The following is an 18,801-nucleotide window of genomic DNA, read 5'->3' as shown; positions in this document are numbered from 1 at the left end:
CACTCTCTCACTGATTATCCAGCTGAAAAATTACTTTGTATGTGCTATTTTAACTTGTGACCAAACAGAGTAAAGAATATGCTGTTGGGGGAACACAGGCAGAGATTCTCTTGGATTTGCTTCCCCAAAAGGCTGGCAGTGAAGTAGAGGGGGAAAAGTCTTCCCAAGTCCTTGAAAATTAGATTCCTCCACATCAGATGGCCTGGAGCAGATCAGCTTTTCAGAGCAGCCTCTTGTGAAGAAATCTACTGTTACCTTCAGAGCATTTCCAAGGGAGGTTACAAGTCTGAACAGGCAAGTGCTTTTCTGGAGTCATTGCCATGCAGGTGATGGGTGGAAGAAAGTCCCTGGGACTCTTCCCTGTTTAAAGGCAGACACAAAGTTTATGAACCCACAGTTTGAAAGCGCACCAAACCCCAAAATCCTGCCCTAGGCAGGGCTTTAAGGGAGGAACCGAGCAGCCAGCAATGTTTCCATCAAAGTATAAAATGAGAGCAGGACGGGCTACGTTCTTCTTTGCTCTGAACAGCAGCAGCGTGTGAACTAGGCACCGTTTGAGCCTTGGCTGTGTTTATGAGCAGTCCAGGAGCCTGCCTGGCTGCCAGGCCAGCGGGCTATTCAGGCACGAGATGTGGTGCATGAATGGATCCATTCATTGCCTTTCTCTTCATACGCTTCTCCAAGCCTTGGGGCATTGATCCTTTGCTGCTGTCCCTTCCCCGGAGCAGAGGAAGAGGCTGCCTCTGCCCTCATTCCCCTCTACTCTAGTTCCCTTGCAAAACAAGATTCAAAGCAAGATTCAGTGCAGAGAGCACTTATCTAAAATAAACTACTATTAGCCATAATAAAGTCCAGTGTATCTCAAATATACCAAACTATCTGCAACTGTGCAGAAAGTTCTGATAAGTAAGTCCTCACTTGAGATAGCCCTCACATCAGATTTACTTCAGCCAGGTCATTTTCAAGGACCCGAGCATGAACATGCACAGAGAGCCTTCCTCACACGGTCTTAACCTTTTAACTGCTCTTTAATCTCAGGCATAATCTAGGTTAAAAGCCACAGAAACTCCCTGAACTCACACGTGACCACATCAAGGCACTCCACTTCTGCTGAAGATTATTAAGCCTGTTGGGCAGGTTATGATGGCTGGCTTCCCCACAGGGCCTTGCAATGTCACGACAGTAATTTTCTCCCTCGTGTTTTCTGATGATTTCTGATGACTTCCTGCATAAAGCAGACTATTCCTCTCCTGACAGCAGGAACCACCATTCCTGTTCAGCTAAATTCCCTACCAGAATAGCTGCTGCAACGTTCCGACATCCGGCTGAGGAAAGGCTTCAGAGCGTGAGTCTGGTCCTGCGACAGTGAGGAGCTGCCATCAGCTTCACCACAGTCAGGCTGTAGAGCGATTCTACTCCTCTTCGAGCTTTTGGCTTTGTAGATGTGTCTGACACATATACATACACATACATTTGCTTTGTATATGTAGCCAGACACAGAGCCCTGTGTGTGTGTACAGATGACAGATGTGTTTATATTGCTTTATAGGTGGAACAGTGTGGAGCGTTACATTTTGCCAGATGAATGTGAAATGCTGAAGTAGACTTTCGCACACTTTGCTCCAACAAAGTTTGCACCTTTTAGAAGTGGTTCCAATGTACAGAATACCATTTTTCATGACGAAATCTGAAGTGCATATTTTACTGCTGAAGGGAAGGTGCTTAAAATGAGAAAACAGGATATAAAGTCAAATTCACTGTATCAGGAAAAGAGGAAAACGCTCTTCCTTCCCCTGTTACTGACAGTAGTATGTTAGAGCCTGAACCAGTTCAGTTTTCTCAAGTGATGATTTGCTCCCTATGATGTAAACCTGCTAAGGATTTTTGCATGTTTGGTTTGAAGAAAGTACTTCTTAAATCACCTTTAAAGTACTGTGCCTGTAGCATGACACTTGTCACTTTTTTATCTACCTTAAGAAGTGAGCAATGGCTTCCAAAAGATGCACTACAGATTATAAGGGCTTTGACAAGCCCAGAGGAAAAATGACACTGGTTTAATGCTTTGGGGGTTTTGGAAGACTGTGGAGTACAAACTGTCATGAAGCCAACTTAATATAACTGTTTCCTTTATACTCTAAGGATTCACTAGGGACTTCACTGCTAGCATACAGGAAATAAAGGCTGTTGTGCCTGAACAAGACTTTGTTTCTTACAATTTAGAAGACTACACGACGTTTCCTTACAGGAAATGTTACATTCATGCGAATTCCCATATTTATTTGTAGACAAAAATTGCCATTCACATAGCAGGAAAACTAGATGAAAACAGACATGGCACAGACTTAAGGGCATTATGGGGTATTGGTGAACAGACCTACACGATGGCAAGGAAAACAACTACACAAAAACGTACTTAAATGTACTTAAATCTTTATTGTTGTCTCCTTCTCCAGCACCAGACTCATTTCTTAACAGGAATCCTTGAGAATAAATTACTACAGGAATTCATTACTTCAGTGAGGAGCTTGCAGAGTTTGTGTTAGGGAAAGCTTGTCTTCCATGGTTACACTATTCGACCAAGATATATTGACTTGGGATACTTTTCCTTTAGATCAGGCCACTGAACAATGAAATAATCTGAAAAGTAGTACAGAATCTTCCCAGAGAGGGATAAAGTTTCCACGCGGCAGATGCTCTCCACATACACAATGATTGCTCTCTTTATTCCTAGAAGCCCAAGGAGAAGAGCAGATATACAGACAGGAACACATGTTCCTGGTCCATTGCACAATACCTAAAAGAGATGAAACATGTTACACAAGTAAAACGTGAGTTTTTTCATAGGGTGAAGAATGAAGTGTGTGCTTTCATGTCACATTCCACTTACAAATCAAAATATTTCCAAGGATATCTGAAAGCACAAAAGGGGCATGTGAATATGAAGAAAAATGGGGGGAATGGGGCAAACAAAAGACATTATTTCAAAGTAGCTGCTGAAAAAGATCATCTTTCTTTACACGTTGAGGAGGAGAAGAGCTCTGAGAGGACGCAGTTAATCAGTTCATGTCTATGAAAGAAGCAGAAGACTCAGGCGTATACAGTTTAAACAGCTTCTAATCTCACTCAGAGCTTTGTGTTGTATCACTAATGAGATTTGTGCACCGCTTAGGGCCAAAGAAGTTTAATTAGTATTACTAAAGCTGGGATCTGGTTATAAACCTCTTGAACTTTGGCTTAAGTCAGTAAAACACACAGGAGTTCAGCAAAAATGTGCTGATGACTTAGGACCTTCATCAGAATCTACTGATGTGCATGACTGCATTTGTTTTGCTTTTAATAAACGCTGGGTTTAAACCACGACAACATAGGAACAAGCATACAGAGGGAAGGTGTTTCGGCAAATACATGTCACATCCTTGTAGCAGATGAGCTCAAATTCACTTAAAAATGTTAACAGTAACAGAAAGTGGTCTTCCAGTTCTAGACACTGGGAAACGGACACGCAGATTGCTTAAAAGCAGAAGGTTTGAAGCAGGGTATGTTAAGGCACTCTTCTTGGGTATCCAAACTGTTTTCAGGCAAGGAATTTCGTACTAAATTTAACTGCTACCATGTAATCAGTGCTTTGCTGCACAGCTGGGGGTTATGTAGAAAGAAAGCCTTCTTTTAGAAAATCATGACCCTATTGCTTGCCAAATTTGATTAATGTGCACTGATGTTGATTGTGCTACTGGTACTTGACTACTGATACCAAAATGAAGGCACGTTTAGGTATCTCTGTAATTGCATTTGTTACTCTAGTGTAAACATAGGCATAGGAATCAAGTTGGAATGTTCTGTGTTTGCAGGCAAACCCCATCAGGGTCCCTGCTGCAGCATCTCTTTAGGCAAGTGCATAAGAAGCACCAAAACAGTCCAAAAAAGTGATTTACTACTGTTTTTTATTGGTGAGTTAAATATTCAATCTGACTCCTGATTTCAGATTAAATATTCAGCTTGAAGTGAACAGACAGAAATGTGCATTGCTGCTAAACAGAAACTCTTCTTTCCCTTTCCTGGAGCTACCTGGAGTACAAATACTGTTTCATCTTCATTGCTCCCCAAGCCCTTTTTCTGTTGCATTAGTCCTCTCCCCTGTCCTTTCCTAAGTATCTTTAATTTCAGTGTTCCTCTGTAGTCTGAGATGTATCCCACCCATCCTCTCTCCCCTGGTTTTCTTTGTGATCTCTGGTATTTGTTTTCCTCTCCATCCCTGTTCCCAGCCACTCTTCCACTGTCTGGACTCAGACAGCTCTGCACTCTTTCAGCTTCCATCTAGTCTGAAAGCTCAACCCACTGGTTTAAAGCAAGGAGAGAGTTTGACATCAGTCCCTTACTCTCCATAGTCTGACACAAAAACATACCAGTCACAGATATGAATTAGGTCAGGCAGACATCCTACATCCTCCTGAGCCCAGAAGCTGAAGTATTACATTCATGGTCTTTATCAAGCCACTGTGCCGTACACTTCATCCTACTTCCCCCTCTCTTTATTAAGCTTGGCTAGGGGCTCCAGCCTGTCTGGTATTTGGTATTCCTGTGTCTAAATGCACACACAGAGGTAAATGCTAGCAGGAATTCCAAACTAAGTAAAGTTTATGTAAATAAAGAATAGTAATTGGGTCTAGTTGTGACTCTATGTAGCTCTAAAGGCCACACGGAGTTGCTGTTACTACTTTGCTGACGTGCAGAACAGAAAAGCAATAATCAAAATTGAAATTATAATAAAACACCTTTACTAAATCAAGGTTCTGATATGATGCACTCAATTTATACCTTCTACTGACTGTTTATAACTTGTAAGTTGTTTCTCAGATCCCTTGGATTCATGGAAAAGTAACTGTACGCAAGAAAAAGAACCAGGAAAATTATGGACTAGGCACTCTAAAAAAACATGATCTGATCGTAACTCACATCCTCTGCTCTTTCCCCTTCCACACATACCAGTTGAAACAAGACAAACTGCACGGGACTCTATAGGACCTCTATATCCAAAATGCCCATTAAATACTCTGACTATAGGTGTTCCTATTTTAAAAAGTTTGGGTTTAGGAACTGTCCCCTGAAAAAGACTGGTACAAACTTGCTGAAGCCACCAGACAAATAGAACCCTATCTGAATTTGGGGTTGTGATCATTAAAAATTAACCTTCAGTTAACCTTCTGTGTGTGTCCAGAGACATGTCGTACCTAGAAAATGGTGCAGTTTGCTCACGTGCTGGAGTGGCAATTCCCCTCCAAAAATCTGGTCCGACCAGTCCTACTTACTCCCTCTCACATTGTCAGCAGGAAGGGAGACCAGCATTCCTGCTGCTTGGAATACAGTATCATACAGTCATCAAGGGATACAGGGGAAAATCCTGAGACAAGAAGTGTGTACAACGTAAGATGAGGAACCTTTGTGGAATCTATAAGCTAGAAATGCTGCTGTTCAGTTCCTTCCAGTATACAAACTTGTCAATGATGGAAAGGAACTGAATCATCTACATTCACCCTTAAACACATAAAAGGAGATGAGCTGTCCTACTAGTGAATCTCAAAACACTGCTCAAAAGTACCTTTTGGAGGACTGGTGTTTTCCGCCTTGAAAAGACCAAAGCTTTTGTTTCTTCCCCTGCAGCAGAACACAAGTATCTCTAGGGAATCATCAGTATACTGTGCAGAAAAAGCAAGCACCTATTGGGCAAGAAAGGACCAGGGCCTCTACAAGGTCAACCAGCTATTGAGGGTAAGCGTTTCCCAGTATCTATTTACTTTAGCTACAAGGCTGCCTGTAGAATATTTGCGTTGCATGAGATATGTCTCCACAGATCTCTAGTTTATTTGGTTCAGACTTCTGCAGTGAGGCAGCAGAAAGGGAAAGAAGGAGCCTCTGTGACCTTCTGAGCTGCCCAAGGATTTTCTTGGTCAACGGGCAACCTGACTTTGTTGCCAGCAAGCTGTAAGGAATCATTCCAGAAGGTAGTGTTGCAGATCTCTGCACCATTTGCATTCGCCTCCACTGCTAGGTCTAGGAACTAAATCCTGCATATTAAAATCCTCTACCAAGTCAGTGTAACCGCTTTTGAACAGTACAATAAAATGAAACAATCTGTATATTAATGGAGGCTTAAAAGTAAAGGATCAGAATACAACATTTATACTCGGTGACTCTCTAATTACATATTAATCACTTTCCTATTAAAATGGAGTAATTGTTGCTTTTCTGTTTCAGATATTTTCTACCACTGTTGAAAGAAAACAAGCTAAGCCAGCAGTCTGGCGTACTGGGAACACTGGCACATGGCACAGCTGCTGATAAAAGCTGCTTTAGAGTTGGTGAATGCAGCTCTGTAGTAGAATGACATTTACCAGCTCAAACACTGAAAGCATAGCTCACAGCTTCACTGGGATTAAATGCCAGGCCACCAGTTGAAACAAAAATGAGTAAAGCAGAAAACATGCAGTTTTCCTCAGCAATATGTAAACATACATTTGCTGTGTATCTTTAATGAACAGATACTTGAGTCCTGCTTATGTTCCCAGATTACAACAACTGGAGGACAGCATCAGTTCCTCAAAACTTAGGAGAAAGTGGAAAACTCATGGGAGATTTGTTTTGCATAATAAACTGTCGGCACCTGCTCTTCTCCTTAATAAATTCCACAGGGATTGGCCTTTGCCACCTGGAGAAAAGCTACTCAGCTTTCTAGGGCTGGGGATGTTGATTAGTGTTGCTGTAGGGTGATGCATGCTTGAGAACTGAAGACTGCATTGCTTGCTGCCTATGGAGCTGTCTCTTGGAGTATGTTCAGAGGACACTCCTCAAGCTTCCTTAGTGCTGGTAATGCTTCCTTCCTCACAATGCTAAATAAGTGGAGGTAAGAATAAGGGACTAGATGGTAGTGATGGAGAACCACTAAAAGAGGCAAAGGCAAGCAGAATGGTACCAACAAGCTGGGTTAACTGCATCATCTTTGTATATCTAGGCAAGAAAACAGAGCTACTTTTGACCAGTGTTGCGAAAAAGCCCAATTAGGTATTTTCTGCTTCTCAGGAACAAAAGTGTGCCTGTAATTTATTAATAATTTTGTATTTTTGATGGCCTGCTCAAACTTGGCTTTTGTTGATGATAAATACTTCATTTCAATGGCTATTTAATATTTGGGAACAAAAAGGAACTGTTCAGCCTGTAGAGATACAAAAGCCAAGAAGACACCTCTGAGATTTGTCAGAAAAGTCAAAGAGATTTGAATAGCTCTTCCTGATATTTTAAGGAAGGCAAAGGGATAAAAAAAGAAGGCTGTATGGAAGAGAGGAAATGGGAAACCAATCTGAACTCCAATTGAAAGGCCTCATTTAGAAACAAAAACCTGGACTCCTGTATTCATCAGGTAGGAGCTGGGGGTTTTGACATTGCAGGAGTTTCTTGTCTTTGATGATTTCAGAGTGCAATACCAAATGGGTTTGTTGATGTGTTTCTTGTTTTGCTGGGGGGATCTTGACTGTTTCTGTGGCATGAAAAGAGAGAATCTGCAAGGAATTAATTTGTATTCTGCTATGTAAATCACAGCATGTCATGAGCTCATCACGCTTTGCTTGGATTTCAGTATTATCTTACAACACACCGAGGTGAAGTATCCAGCTGAACATACATTCCCTTCCCCTACAGAAGCACTGAATGCTACCTACAAAGGCAGCTGTAATCTGGCTTCTTGGACTCAGCTGTTCCCATTTCCTACCTGTGATTCCCAAGGACCTGGTTCCACTGAGTGCTCAATGTAGCCTGAACAGCTCCCAGGCATTGCAGCCCTGCAGCTGTGGGACCCGCTTTCTTAATACTGGAGATGCTGTAACTGTGAAATCAAACTAACAAAAGCACCAGTGAACAAATACCAATTTTAGTTGTAAGTAGATTTACCTCATGAGCTCATGACCAAGATGCAAGTCTGGAGAGGTAAGAAACTGGGGTTGTACTCCCATTTCTGCTGTGGACTCACCATGGGATTTGGGGCATAGCACTTAACTTTCTCTAACATCAATGTTTTCTACTTTAGCACTGGGAAAACAATTTACTTATCACAGAGTGTGCATCAAAATTCCTGCATCTCCTTCTCAGTGAAGATCTCCAGGTATGGAGAGTACTGCTTTTATATTTGCATGCTGTTTGTTTCAGTATCATGTTCTGTGAGTAAGAGAAAATGTGCATGTTCTTTTCTTTTGAATAGATTTGGGGTTTTAAATATGCTCAGACATAGCAGGGCGTATCCATGAAGGAACAATTTCTGCTGCTAACTTCGATGACAGCTAAAGCCTGCATGGCAAATAGAGAGAAATGGTTATTTTTGCCATAAATGAGTAATTCTAAAAGGTTTCAAGAGATACATTTTTCATCCCCCAGGGAGGTACTGCAGTTAGGACAGAAGTAAGGTCTCTTCCAGGGAATATAAATTTATTTGCTACTCAGAAAAACAAGAGAATTCTGAGGATTTGGGAGAGGGATTTCTCCTTAGCTCCAATACTTGAGCATGTGGGAGGGAGTGTTCTTGTTAAAGCTTTTGCTAGTCTAGCTCTTTAGCATGTCTGAGAATTCAAGTTTTGAACCTCAAGGAATGCTAGCTTAGAATTGTTAATGGGTTTGATTTTTTTATTTTTTTTTTTTTTTTCAAGGCTTAAAACCAAAAAAGGCAGGAACCTTTTCCAACAGTTCCTTATTACTGCAACTGGTGAGGAGAAAGAAGAATTTCAGGTTCTGTTCGAACAATATAAAGGTCATTAAATTACCTACTGCACCTTCTTCTTTTTGAAGAGTGAAAATCTTACCCAGTTCACTTCCCTCCACAAGCTGTATATAAAACCACGTAGAACTTCACACCCTCTTTGCTGTTTGAACTTCCCTGCAGAATACAGGCTGGGACAAAAAATACCTAGATGTGTAGTCTGATGTAAATGGGTAATTAAGGTAGAATTGATTTTATATCTGGGCACACTTTTATCCTCTACTGTCTAAATTACTTGACTCATCAGGAATGCAAGAAGATAGTGTTCTATAGCAACAGTTTGTGTTCAGGCTGGTCAGCAACTATCATCTGTAGCTTGTAGCATTGCCATGAAAACCTTTCTAGTACTCTTCTGTGTATCTTGTTGGCACAGTTCCCGTTGTTGCCATCATACAGTACACACAGCAAGTAAGGTGCTCTTCAAAACAAGCACAGACATGTGTGGTCCTACAGGCAGATTTCTTAACTAGGATAAATAAGATCAGTGAATGCCAGAACAGGAAAGAGAGAAGTGGAAGTGCAGGGACTTAAATCAGCACACTGCGCGGTTGGGTTTCTAATGTGCATTGCTTTACTTTGGAGTATTATTTTCATCATAGAATTAAATATGCTGGGAAGCATCACCAACTCTCTTGTTCCTGCAACTCTTATAAGCGTTCTCCTGAAGGAGAGGAAGACAAAAATCCTACCTCATGGATCTTCCTATGGGAGGAAAGGAGAGCTTCCACAAAGCTGCCCGGAAGTAGACTTAACAACAGGATTTAATTGCAACAGCACTAGGCATTGTCTCATCTGCCTTCTAGGTATTTAGTGGTCTGACCCAGTCTTACCATCCAAATGTCCTCAGGGGCAAGAGACAAGAGAAGAGGCCCAGCTGATGCGATTTGGATCAGCATCCATATACCAAGCAGTGAGGGGAAACTCCTAGTTTCTGTACTTCAGCATTGCTCAGGCTGTGCATCCGGCTGTTTGACACTTAAACAGCTCAGGTCTGGTTCTGAGTATGCCTGGGGGCTTTACTGATGAAAAGGAAGATAACCGGGTTCATTAAGAGCCTCAGAAGTTAGGCAACAATTTAGTGAAGAGAGAGAATCTAGATTTGGACACATAAACATGTAGGCTTGACTTATTTATATATTTGTTTTTGATGAAGCTAACCTTAGGCACCCTACTTAACTGCCCTGCATCTCAGATGAAAGGTGGCAGGTCTGTCATTGGGATTAAAAGGTTTTTGGAGTGGTAGTTTCCATCAGCACACTCCCCACCCTAGTTGCCAAATGTAAACTGAGAAACACAGAACCAATGTATTGAAAATAATGATAGGTATGAAAGTGATGCTAATGGTCAAGTCTTTAGGAATGTTAAGTGTTGGTTATTAAAACATTAAATTAACACCCACACTGTCAGTGGGACCAAGCAAACATCATGAGCTCTGCCAGAAGTTTGTGTCAAGAAATAGTGGCACCAGTGAGTCTTGTGATTAACTGTGGGTGGTGGATAGAAGCTTGGTTAAAAAAGGACAAGATTACCAAGGCAGATGCAGGCTAGAGAATAAACTAACTCCCTACCTGCATTACCATGGAGTGGGTTTCTGGTTTATTGCTGCTGATAAATTATTAGGAATTAAAGGAAATTTGTGTGGATGAAAAGGGTGGTCATAAACAAATTCAGTGAAATGCTTTTGCTATTGAATGAAATTGTAGATACAAGTACATCTGTAGCTACAGTCACTAGGTACTAAATAGTACTTTCAGCAAGCAGTTGTTCTAAGTGTCACCTTGGCTGAGTCTGAACCTGACTAAAGTGTCTTGGTCAGAGCACCATGAGAAGTGCCATAGAAACTTTTAGAGCCTATTTAAAAGTAATGGCTTATCTCCTGATACTAAAAAGTACTGCTTAGTATAGTAGCCTGCCTCTATTTGAAAGGAAAAATCAAGTCAAAAGACTGTTAAATATAATCATACATATTACTACTCATGGCCTAAAATGAGCCTTTAACTGCAAATCTCAATGTGTCTTTCATTAGTTAAGCATTCACTTAACTAGAGCTTGACTGCAGTATTTTAGGTTAGCTAAAATTGGTATTTTATATGTATGTAAACATCTTTGAGTCTACTGCTTAATCACTGCAGTTGATATAGTGAGAATCCACATCAAATACCTGAAATGTCTTCACAATGCAAAATCTAGAGGTATTAGCCATCTGTAGCTGACTGACAGCAGTGGCCTGGTTCAGTGGTCAGATATAGCAAGACTGTTTACTTCAAACCATGCTTTAAAAATGGAAATGTGACCAAGGTATTCATTAGGTTCACAACGAATCTGAGAGCTGATGAATTAAGTCTGAATAGTCTTTAGTTTAACCTCTGCTTAAATCTAAGCTCTCAGTTCTTCTTTACTGCTACTTCTGTCCTCCCTCTGAAATGCAGTGTCTACAGGCATGTCTAACTGGCAGTCACAGAAAGAGCAGAGCAGTAACCTAGCTTTAAACTAACCAATGTGGATAGCTTTAGATGTTTATCATATGTGTTCAGCAAAAGGTAATTTCACATTGTGGCTGCAGGGTAGCTGTACACAGCATACAAGGTAGTAGAGAGGGGTGAGTAAGCCTCATATTTTCATTAACACTGAGAAGTTAAATTTCAATGACTTTTGTTTCCTTTTTAGACTACATGATTTGAATCACTGAAGGTTTTAAGCCAATGTTCTTACTCTTGCTTCTTTTGACTGTTTTGATCCTAGAAGAACAAGAGTAGATCAGACATATTGTCAATCTGGTCCAAAAGAATTATAAATAGTGGGGAAAGATTCAGCATACAAAAGAATGCACCAGATAGTCTTAATACTGCATTATAAAAGGTTCACTTGTTATGGAGTGAATAGAGGAAAAAATGCCACCACCCAGCTTTTGTAGCTTTCCACAAAGTTCTAGTAAGAACTGTGATATAAGGGACAATAACTTACTATTTGTCCTAGTCATTTGTTAAAGTGCTATGAAATAAAGACATCTGTGGGCAGGGCATAAAGAATGGAAAAACTTAGCTAAAGGAAATAATGATCCTCTTTCATATAGCTTACTATGTGAACACTTCTGCACCAACTCTAGAAGCTTGTTGCAGTGAATTTAACCAGTCAGGGGACCAAGTGTGTGTGATGGGATGGGCAGGCATAGAAGAACTGGTAGGCTGCTGGAAGCATAATCAGCTGAGCAGGTTTCAGGCTTCTAGAAAGAAGTTTAAGGAGAGACTCACTCAGCTGACAGCTGGTGGGGAAGGAGACAGCAGAGCTTGTTGTACTTGCTGTGCAAATGTAAACTACTTACTATGGCCTTCCCACGGGAAGGAGGCCCTGTTCTGGAAGGACTGCCTTCTTTGCCTGATTTAACCCAGGTTTTCCCAAATAGCAGTGATCTGAAAAGGTCTGCTTATTTCAAGCTCTGCAGAGCACTAAGGCAGTAGGAACTGCTGAGAACTTTTCCCAAAAAAGCAAACTAAGTCTGGTCCTAGGGGTCCAGGATGTGCAGTCCACTAATGAGGGGAGCCTTCTACAGCATTTTGGCACAGTTCTAGGTGAAATTTCCTTATATTAAAGGAGAGCAAATCACGGATCAAATTATGGACATGCTGGTAAGGTGGGCTGATGCCAACCTTATGAAGTTTAACCATGACAAGTACAAGGTCCTACACCTGGGTCGGAGCAATCCCAGGCACAGCTGCAGGTTGAGCAGAGAAGAGATCCAGAGCAGCCCAAGGAGAAGGACTTGGGGGTGTTGGTCGATGAGAAAATGAACATGAGCCAGCTTCAGTGTGCGCTCACAGCCCAGAAAGCCAACCGTATCCTGGGCTGCATCAGAAGGAGCATGACCAGCAGGTCAAAGGAGGTGATCCTGCCCCTCTACTCTGCTCTTGTGAGACCTCACGTGGAGTATTGTGTGCAGTTCTGGTGTCCTCAACATAAAAAGGACATGGAACTGTTGGAACAAGTCCAGAGGAGGACACGAGGATGATCAGGGAACTGGAGCACCTCCCGTATGAAGACAGGCTGAGGAAGTTGGGGCTGTTCAGCTTGGAGAAGAGAAGGCTGTGTGGAGACCTCATAGCAGCCTTCCGGTATCTGAAGGGGGCCTATAGGGATGCTGGGGAGGGACTCTTCATCAGGGATTGTAGTGACAGGACAAGGGCTGATGGGTTCACACTGAAACAGGGGAAGTTTAGATTGGATATAAGGAGGAAGTTCTTTACTATAAGGGTGGTGAGGCACTGGAATGGGTTGCCCAGGGAAGTTGTAAATGCTCCATCCCTGGTGTTCAAGGCCAGGTCGGACAGAGCCTTGGGTGATGCATTTTAGTGTGAGGTGTCTCTGCCCGTGGCAGGGGGGTTGGAACTTGATGAACTTAAGGTCCTTTCCAACCCTAACTATTCTATGATTCTATTGTAGCTATCCATTTATAGCCCACTGTAGCCCATCTACTGCTAAAAACAAGGACTGGATGCAATCTCTGTACGGCTTTCTGCTGCATGGTACCCACATGTTCTTTGTTTTCAGTTTGAATTTCAGGTGTGCAAGAATGACTGGAATAATCACGTTTTGTTAAATACAACCTAAGGACTAAGTCACCTGAAGATCTGGTTTCAGGGTTTGCAAGTCAGCCTAGAGACAATGATAACAGTTCTGTAAGCAGCAGAAGAACTGGAGATTGGTTTCCTCTACTTACTGACTTAATCCATATTATAGGAAGGCTGTAACATTAGTTTATTCCTTGGACATCAAACAGTCTGTGCAACATTCAGTAACTGTCTTTGTGAGAAATCTCTGTGTCTCGTCCTATTTTCTGTAACTAAATTGGTGTAATTTGTGTCTTTCCTTAGAAAGTAGGTCTTCTAACATCTTATTCTGGTTTTATGTTTCTTCTCAGCCTTTCAGTGAAAGCAGTAAAAGTCTTCTCTGACCAACTGTTTTCATGGTAGGAATTTGCAGTCTTTGAGGCTATGACTACCTATTAAATCTGTCTGCAATTGATGGGTTTAAAAGCTTTTCTGGGGAAAGGAAGGTGTAGGCAAAGTGTGCTGGCACAAGTCTTTCTTTCCTGGAATTTTAGGCCTTTGCATAGGAAGCCTATCTAAGGCTGCCCAGCATACACATGCCTGCAAACCACTGTAAACGCCTATATTTCTATAGTCCTTAGCTATACGAAAACAAGCTGATCATGACTTCTGACATCTTGTTATTTGGTTTAATATCTCTAAAGGGACTTAACTTGCAGAAAGCAGATGTCTGTAACTCGGAAATGGGCCTCTTGAAAATGATCTCAAACTGAACAACTACGCTTTTACATTTCTTTAAACTCCCTGTGGGCCCATTTCAAGTATGGTTCAAGTCCTGCAAGACAGCAGAGGTCTCCTGGAAGTTGCTCAGCTCTTTCTGAACTCACTATCTTGAAGAAGGTTTAGACGGAACTGATTTCTCATGCAAACTAAACTTAAGAAACTTTGCCAGAAGATCAGCGGGAGATACAAAGGGGGCACAGTGCTCATGTAAATAAGCACATATACAGTAACTCCTGTGCAGCTAGGTTTGCTGTTTCCCCTTTACAGCTCTTCTGGCTCCACAGATATGCTAGTTATGCCAGCCTAAGCCTATCTGTTCCACATCTTGCCTTTGTGCACGTAATGGTTTAGGGCTTTCTTTGCAGTACTTCTCTTGTCCTGCACTCCTTGAAAACTGCAACATTTTTGCTTTTTCTCTAGCTTTTGGGTGTCTGGAGAAGGCTTCAAACCTGCACACATTTTTGACAAGCCTAAAAGCAAGTGTAAAGCTTTGGGAATCACTCACACATATAAATGACTTACAAGTCCCTCCTCCAGTTAAACAACAGTTGCTAAGACTGTAAATGTACAGTACCCATAAGCTTTACTGTTTAAAAATAGGAAGTTCTCAGCGTGATGTAATACTCTGCTTATTCTAAACTTGGCTGTTGACTTCTGTGCCAGAAATCATAGATGAGTCCTGTAAACACCAGCATTTGTCCCACCCTTTCTGTTTGTGTGTTTTTAACTATGAAGCATTGCATGTTGCCAAGAGTAGGGGGAGCTGCAATTCACCACAGACCTTTTCTTCTAAAGCCAATTCAATATTACCAGTTGCTTCAGATACCACACCGAATCTTTTCACTGATGATATGTGTCATTTTAATCCCTGAGTCCTGTTGCCACTTTTGGTAATAGATTAAGCTACACAGTGAGATTGAGATTTTGCCAGATTTTTTGCAATATTAAGTTAAAAAATATTGACAGTAACCGAAACCCAGTGATGTGAAAAAGTGATTTCTAAATATGATACTTGCATTTGCTCTAATGATGTCTGCTTCATGTAAACACCCCTCTATTATTCCCTCCCCTTACCCCCAGTTAAAATCACTGTGAAATGCATGGTATGCCACCTCCTCCCTCCCTCCCAACTTTATCTCCAGTCTTCAGAATAGGCTTGAAAAACAAGAACTGCAGAAAGCTGCTTCTGTTGTTCTGCATGCTAAACTGCTCTGAAGACTCCAGCAAGCAAATAGCTTTTGATCTGATAGGAACTGAAGCAGTACTACTGAAGCCAGTGACATCAAATTATACACAGCAGTTTCTCTCAACAGTCAAAGTATCACAAATACAAAGAGCCTCTTTAGGATTAGCCATACAGTTCACAGAAAGCTAAAACAAGTCTGCTTACAAATATCCTCTGTGGGTGTAACTATGCATACAGGTTGAGAAGTCCATGTAAGCACAAGAACCGAATCTGTATAGATTTCTGCCTGGATTTCATTACCATTTCAGGAGCAAGACAGCCAACAGGATTACCAGGCTTTCAGGCACAGTTTGTGCTGTTGCAATCCTGAAGAGATATTATCAAGAACCTGCAACCTGGTTTGTGTTAGCTCTTCCAGTATTAACAAGGGAGTGACAGTCTCTGACGTTGCCTGCAGTCTTTGAGAGGGGAAACTGGTATTTGCTACTCTAATTCACTGGCAGTGCAATGTGTTCTCTCTTGATATATTGCTGCTATAGCTCTCTCAGCTTTAATTTTACATTCAAAACATACTTTTCCTGTGAACTGTAAATCTAAGTATACATATGAGATACAGTCTTGATATTCCAAATGCTTCTATGATGCAGAATACCAAGTTCCCATTAAGTTAAAATTTACTTTACCTACCAAATCTGGTTTCCGTCTGTACGTTAAAGGAAGGGAGTAAAGCATGGAATATAGCGTTGTTACCACAGAGGAGGTCCAAGACTGCCTAACCTCACGGCTTCTGGGAATGCGATCGAGGGTGAACTGAAAGAGAAGCATGATAAACTGAGCTGTTATTTTTCTAAGGCTGTTGTTGCTCCTTCTCTAGAGTTATTACATCTCTCTGTGACAACTTTTTGTTTTAAATCCAGTTTGGAAATGTTTGGCTATGAAACCTTTTCTCCGATGCCTTATTCAGTGTCGTGCTTAGCAATCGTGGCAGAAAGTAAAATGAAATACTAGATCTATCTATCTGGTTTTCAATCTCTTCTCGCATTCCTTTAAAACATTCCTAACTTGACAAACACAGCTAGAGCAGCTTCTCCCACAGTATGTTAACGTAGTGCCCCACCTCGTGGTCACTGAGACACAAATCTAGGTCTGATCCGAACACGGTGACTTGACTCTCTTTTGTCTATTTAAATTCCTTGTGGATTTACACAGCAGAAAACGTAACAACTTTTTTTTTAGCTAACGTCCAGTGCATACTATTAAAAATGTAACAGCAAATATCACTAGCCATTAAATGAGGACTCAATGAGCAGTGAAAAGACAGGTAAGATCCATATTCAAATATTTGCATAAAGAAACAGGGAAGGATATCTTATCATGAAATAAAAAATAAGTTTAAGAAATAGCTTTCTTTGTTCTTTCCCTAGGAAAAAGTAGAGATTATTCATTGTGTGTAAAACACATGTGTTTTTTTTTTTTGTCTCAGAATGCTGTAGGCAGTTCACAGTAGTTGGGCCTCCTGCACTCTTTGCATATGGCTTTAATGTGGATGCAGAGGAACTGCACCTAAAAACTACTGCTATATCAGAAGGTAGTCCTGATACCAATGGAATGTGTGACTGTTTAAATGAAAGACAAATATAATGGCTGCAGTGCACTTGTTCGTTGATGTTGTCATAGTGTTTCTATGTGGACAATGGTCACCATCTCACTTCATGCAGAATATTACGTTAATTTGAAATTATCCTGTTTCATTGTGATCAGGTTCTTTAATTGCTGTGATACTGGAAGGCATTACCAGATGTTATGAACTGGTTGGTTTATGTTTTCTTTGCAGGTGCTGAAACTCTGATTGCATTAGTCTGACAACAGAATATGGAAAACCAAACATGCCCCCTGCTCCCCATTCCACAGTATTCTGGTTATCACTGCCTCTGCTTTTTAAAGCTTTGGAAGAGTTCAAGTGATAAAAGCAATGCCGTAAGTGGAGTTCAGACCCTTGCATAGTATTCAGTCCTGCAAGAAATAGGCGTATGATAAGGTACTTTTAAGCAGATCAAGCTTTGGTGGCACTATTCAGATGCTCCTTTCACTATAAGAATGGTGTTAAACAGTATTTGCCAAGAAAACCTGATGTGATTTTCTTCATCATAGTTAAATACTGTTGTTTTGCAAGCATGCAAGGAAAAGTTGGTGGAAAACTGCCTCTGCCGTGAATTATCATAACATAACATGCTCAACTGAATATACTGAAATGCTTGCAAATAAACTGGGTTTATTTGTAGCTTATGTAGTTTGTTTTCATGCTGAGGAACAAGATTTCATAGCACGATATAAAACTGAAAACACATGGTCAAACAAGCATATGTAAAGGTTAGTTACTCCTGTTGCCCATCTCAGATATAAGAAATGGGGGTATATGATCCAGTGAAGAATTCCATGTTGTCAGTCAGCAAGTAAGTTGTCTTTCTGCTGTTAGAGTAAGCCAGCAGGAGCTGAAGCAGGTTCTCTGTGCTGAGCATAGCAGGTTTCCTGACTAACAGCTCTGGGAGCATCCATGTAGAATACTTGTGGTTACAGGCTAAGAGGGCAGCAAAGAACAAAGAGGCAAGTGACAGCAGGAGCAGAGCCTTTTCATAGGAGCCATTCTGGATTTTATGTTTTTTCCCAAGAGACTTAGTGGGTAGAGGTGCAACATTTTGTTTCTTGCAAGCAAGATGCTCATTCTGGCTTCCCTTCCTTCTCCCTAAATACTGTAGGTTTTACAACAGACCACAGATCAAAGAGAAGTATTTGATTTTCTCTTAGGTCATTACTATGTTTTTTTTCCAGTCCTTAGTTCTGTAAGGATTTAATTCCTTGACAAGATGAGGAAGGGAACGGGTTGAAGCTCTCAGACTTTTCCCTTTTGTTTATTCAAAGCTGCAGGAAGCTACTAACACACGATTTTGAAATGCTTGATGGTCTCCAGCATTCCCAGTGCTAAACCTCAAAAGCACATTCTGAAAGTTAGCAAATGTATGCTATAGCCATGTGGCCTTTACTTCCCAAAATTTGCCTTCCATTTCCACTCTAGATACTTTTGCTCAGTGGAAAAAAAAAAAATGGTCAAAGGAAAACGAGCATCTGTTATCCAGACAGCAGAATCAGATGCAGCCAAAAATGTTCCTCTGGCTTTTAATGCTGAAGGAAAATATAACTACGTGATCTGTTAGCAGTTGGAAGGGGTATGAAGGAAATTGCTTAGCACAACTAAGTGAACTAGTGGAAAACTGCATAATCTTTTAATAGTCAAAATATGTATTTTTAATATATTTAATAAGTAGGGTTGGACATTTTTCACATGAGTGTGAATGGCTGATCACCAAAACCAGATTCCTCTGAACAGGAAATACCTGTGGTCACTTTACTAAACTTTCATCCTTGTTGCACGATGAGAGAAGGAACTGCCATGTTCCATTTGAAACAAAGTCATACCACTGGATTCAGCTGCT

At 41.1% G+C, this 18,801-nt stretch overlaps 1 protein-coding gene and 1 long non-coding RNA gene across 3 annotated transcripts in view; one reads left to right on the top strand and one right to left on the bottom strand.

Moving 5' to 3' along the window:
• Nucleotides 1–2,413: 2,413 nt before the first annotated feature.
• ALG14 (ALG14 UDP-N-acetylglucosaminyltransferase subunit) overlaps nt 2,414–18,801 on the bottom strand; it is a 36,882-nt gene continuing 20,494 nt past the window's right edge. For both annotated transcript variants that reach the window (XM_061461904.1, XM_061461893.1), the window contains exons 3-4: nt 15,998–16,120; nt 2,414–2,794 (exon numbers count right to left, since the gene is read on the bottom strand). In XM_061461904.1, coding sequence (XP_061317888.1) covers nt 2,564–2,794; nt 15,998–16,120 — 354 coding nt within the window. In that variant the 3' untranslated portion in view covers nt 2,414–2,563. The remainder of the gene's footprint in view (nt 2,795–15,997; nt 16,121–18,801) is intronic.
• On the top strand, nt 7,247–18,096 carry LOC133273586 (uncharacterized). Its single transcript, XR_009744893.1, has 4 exons — nt 7,247–7,411; nt 8,075–8,149; nt 16,794–16,898; nt 17,145–18,096. It is a non-coding gene; the product is annotated as an uncharacterized LOC133273586 (long non-coding RNA).

The sequence above is a fragment of the Pezoporus flaviventris genome, unplaced genomic scaffold (assembly GCF_033815535.1).
Source record: "Pezoporus flaviventris isolate CSIRO_AGI_PZ_B2104156 unplaced genomic scaffold, CSIRO_AGI_Pfla_v1 ptg000001l, whole genome shotgun sequence".
In the NCBI taxonomy this organism is placed as follows: domain Eukaryota; kingdom Metazoa; phylum Chordata; class Aves; order Psittaciformes; family Psittacidae; genus Pezoporus; species Pezoporus flaviventris.
The sequence above is the reverse complement of the archived record's forward strand: the minus strand, read 5'-3'. Positions and strand labels throughout refer to the sequence as shown.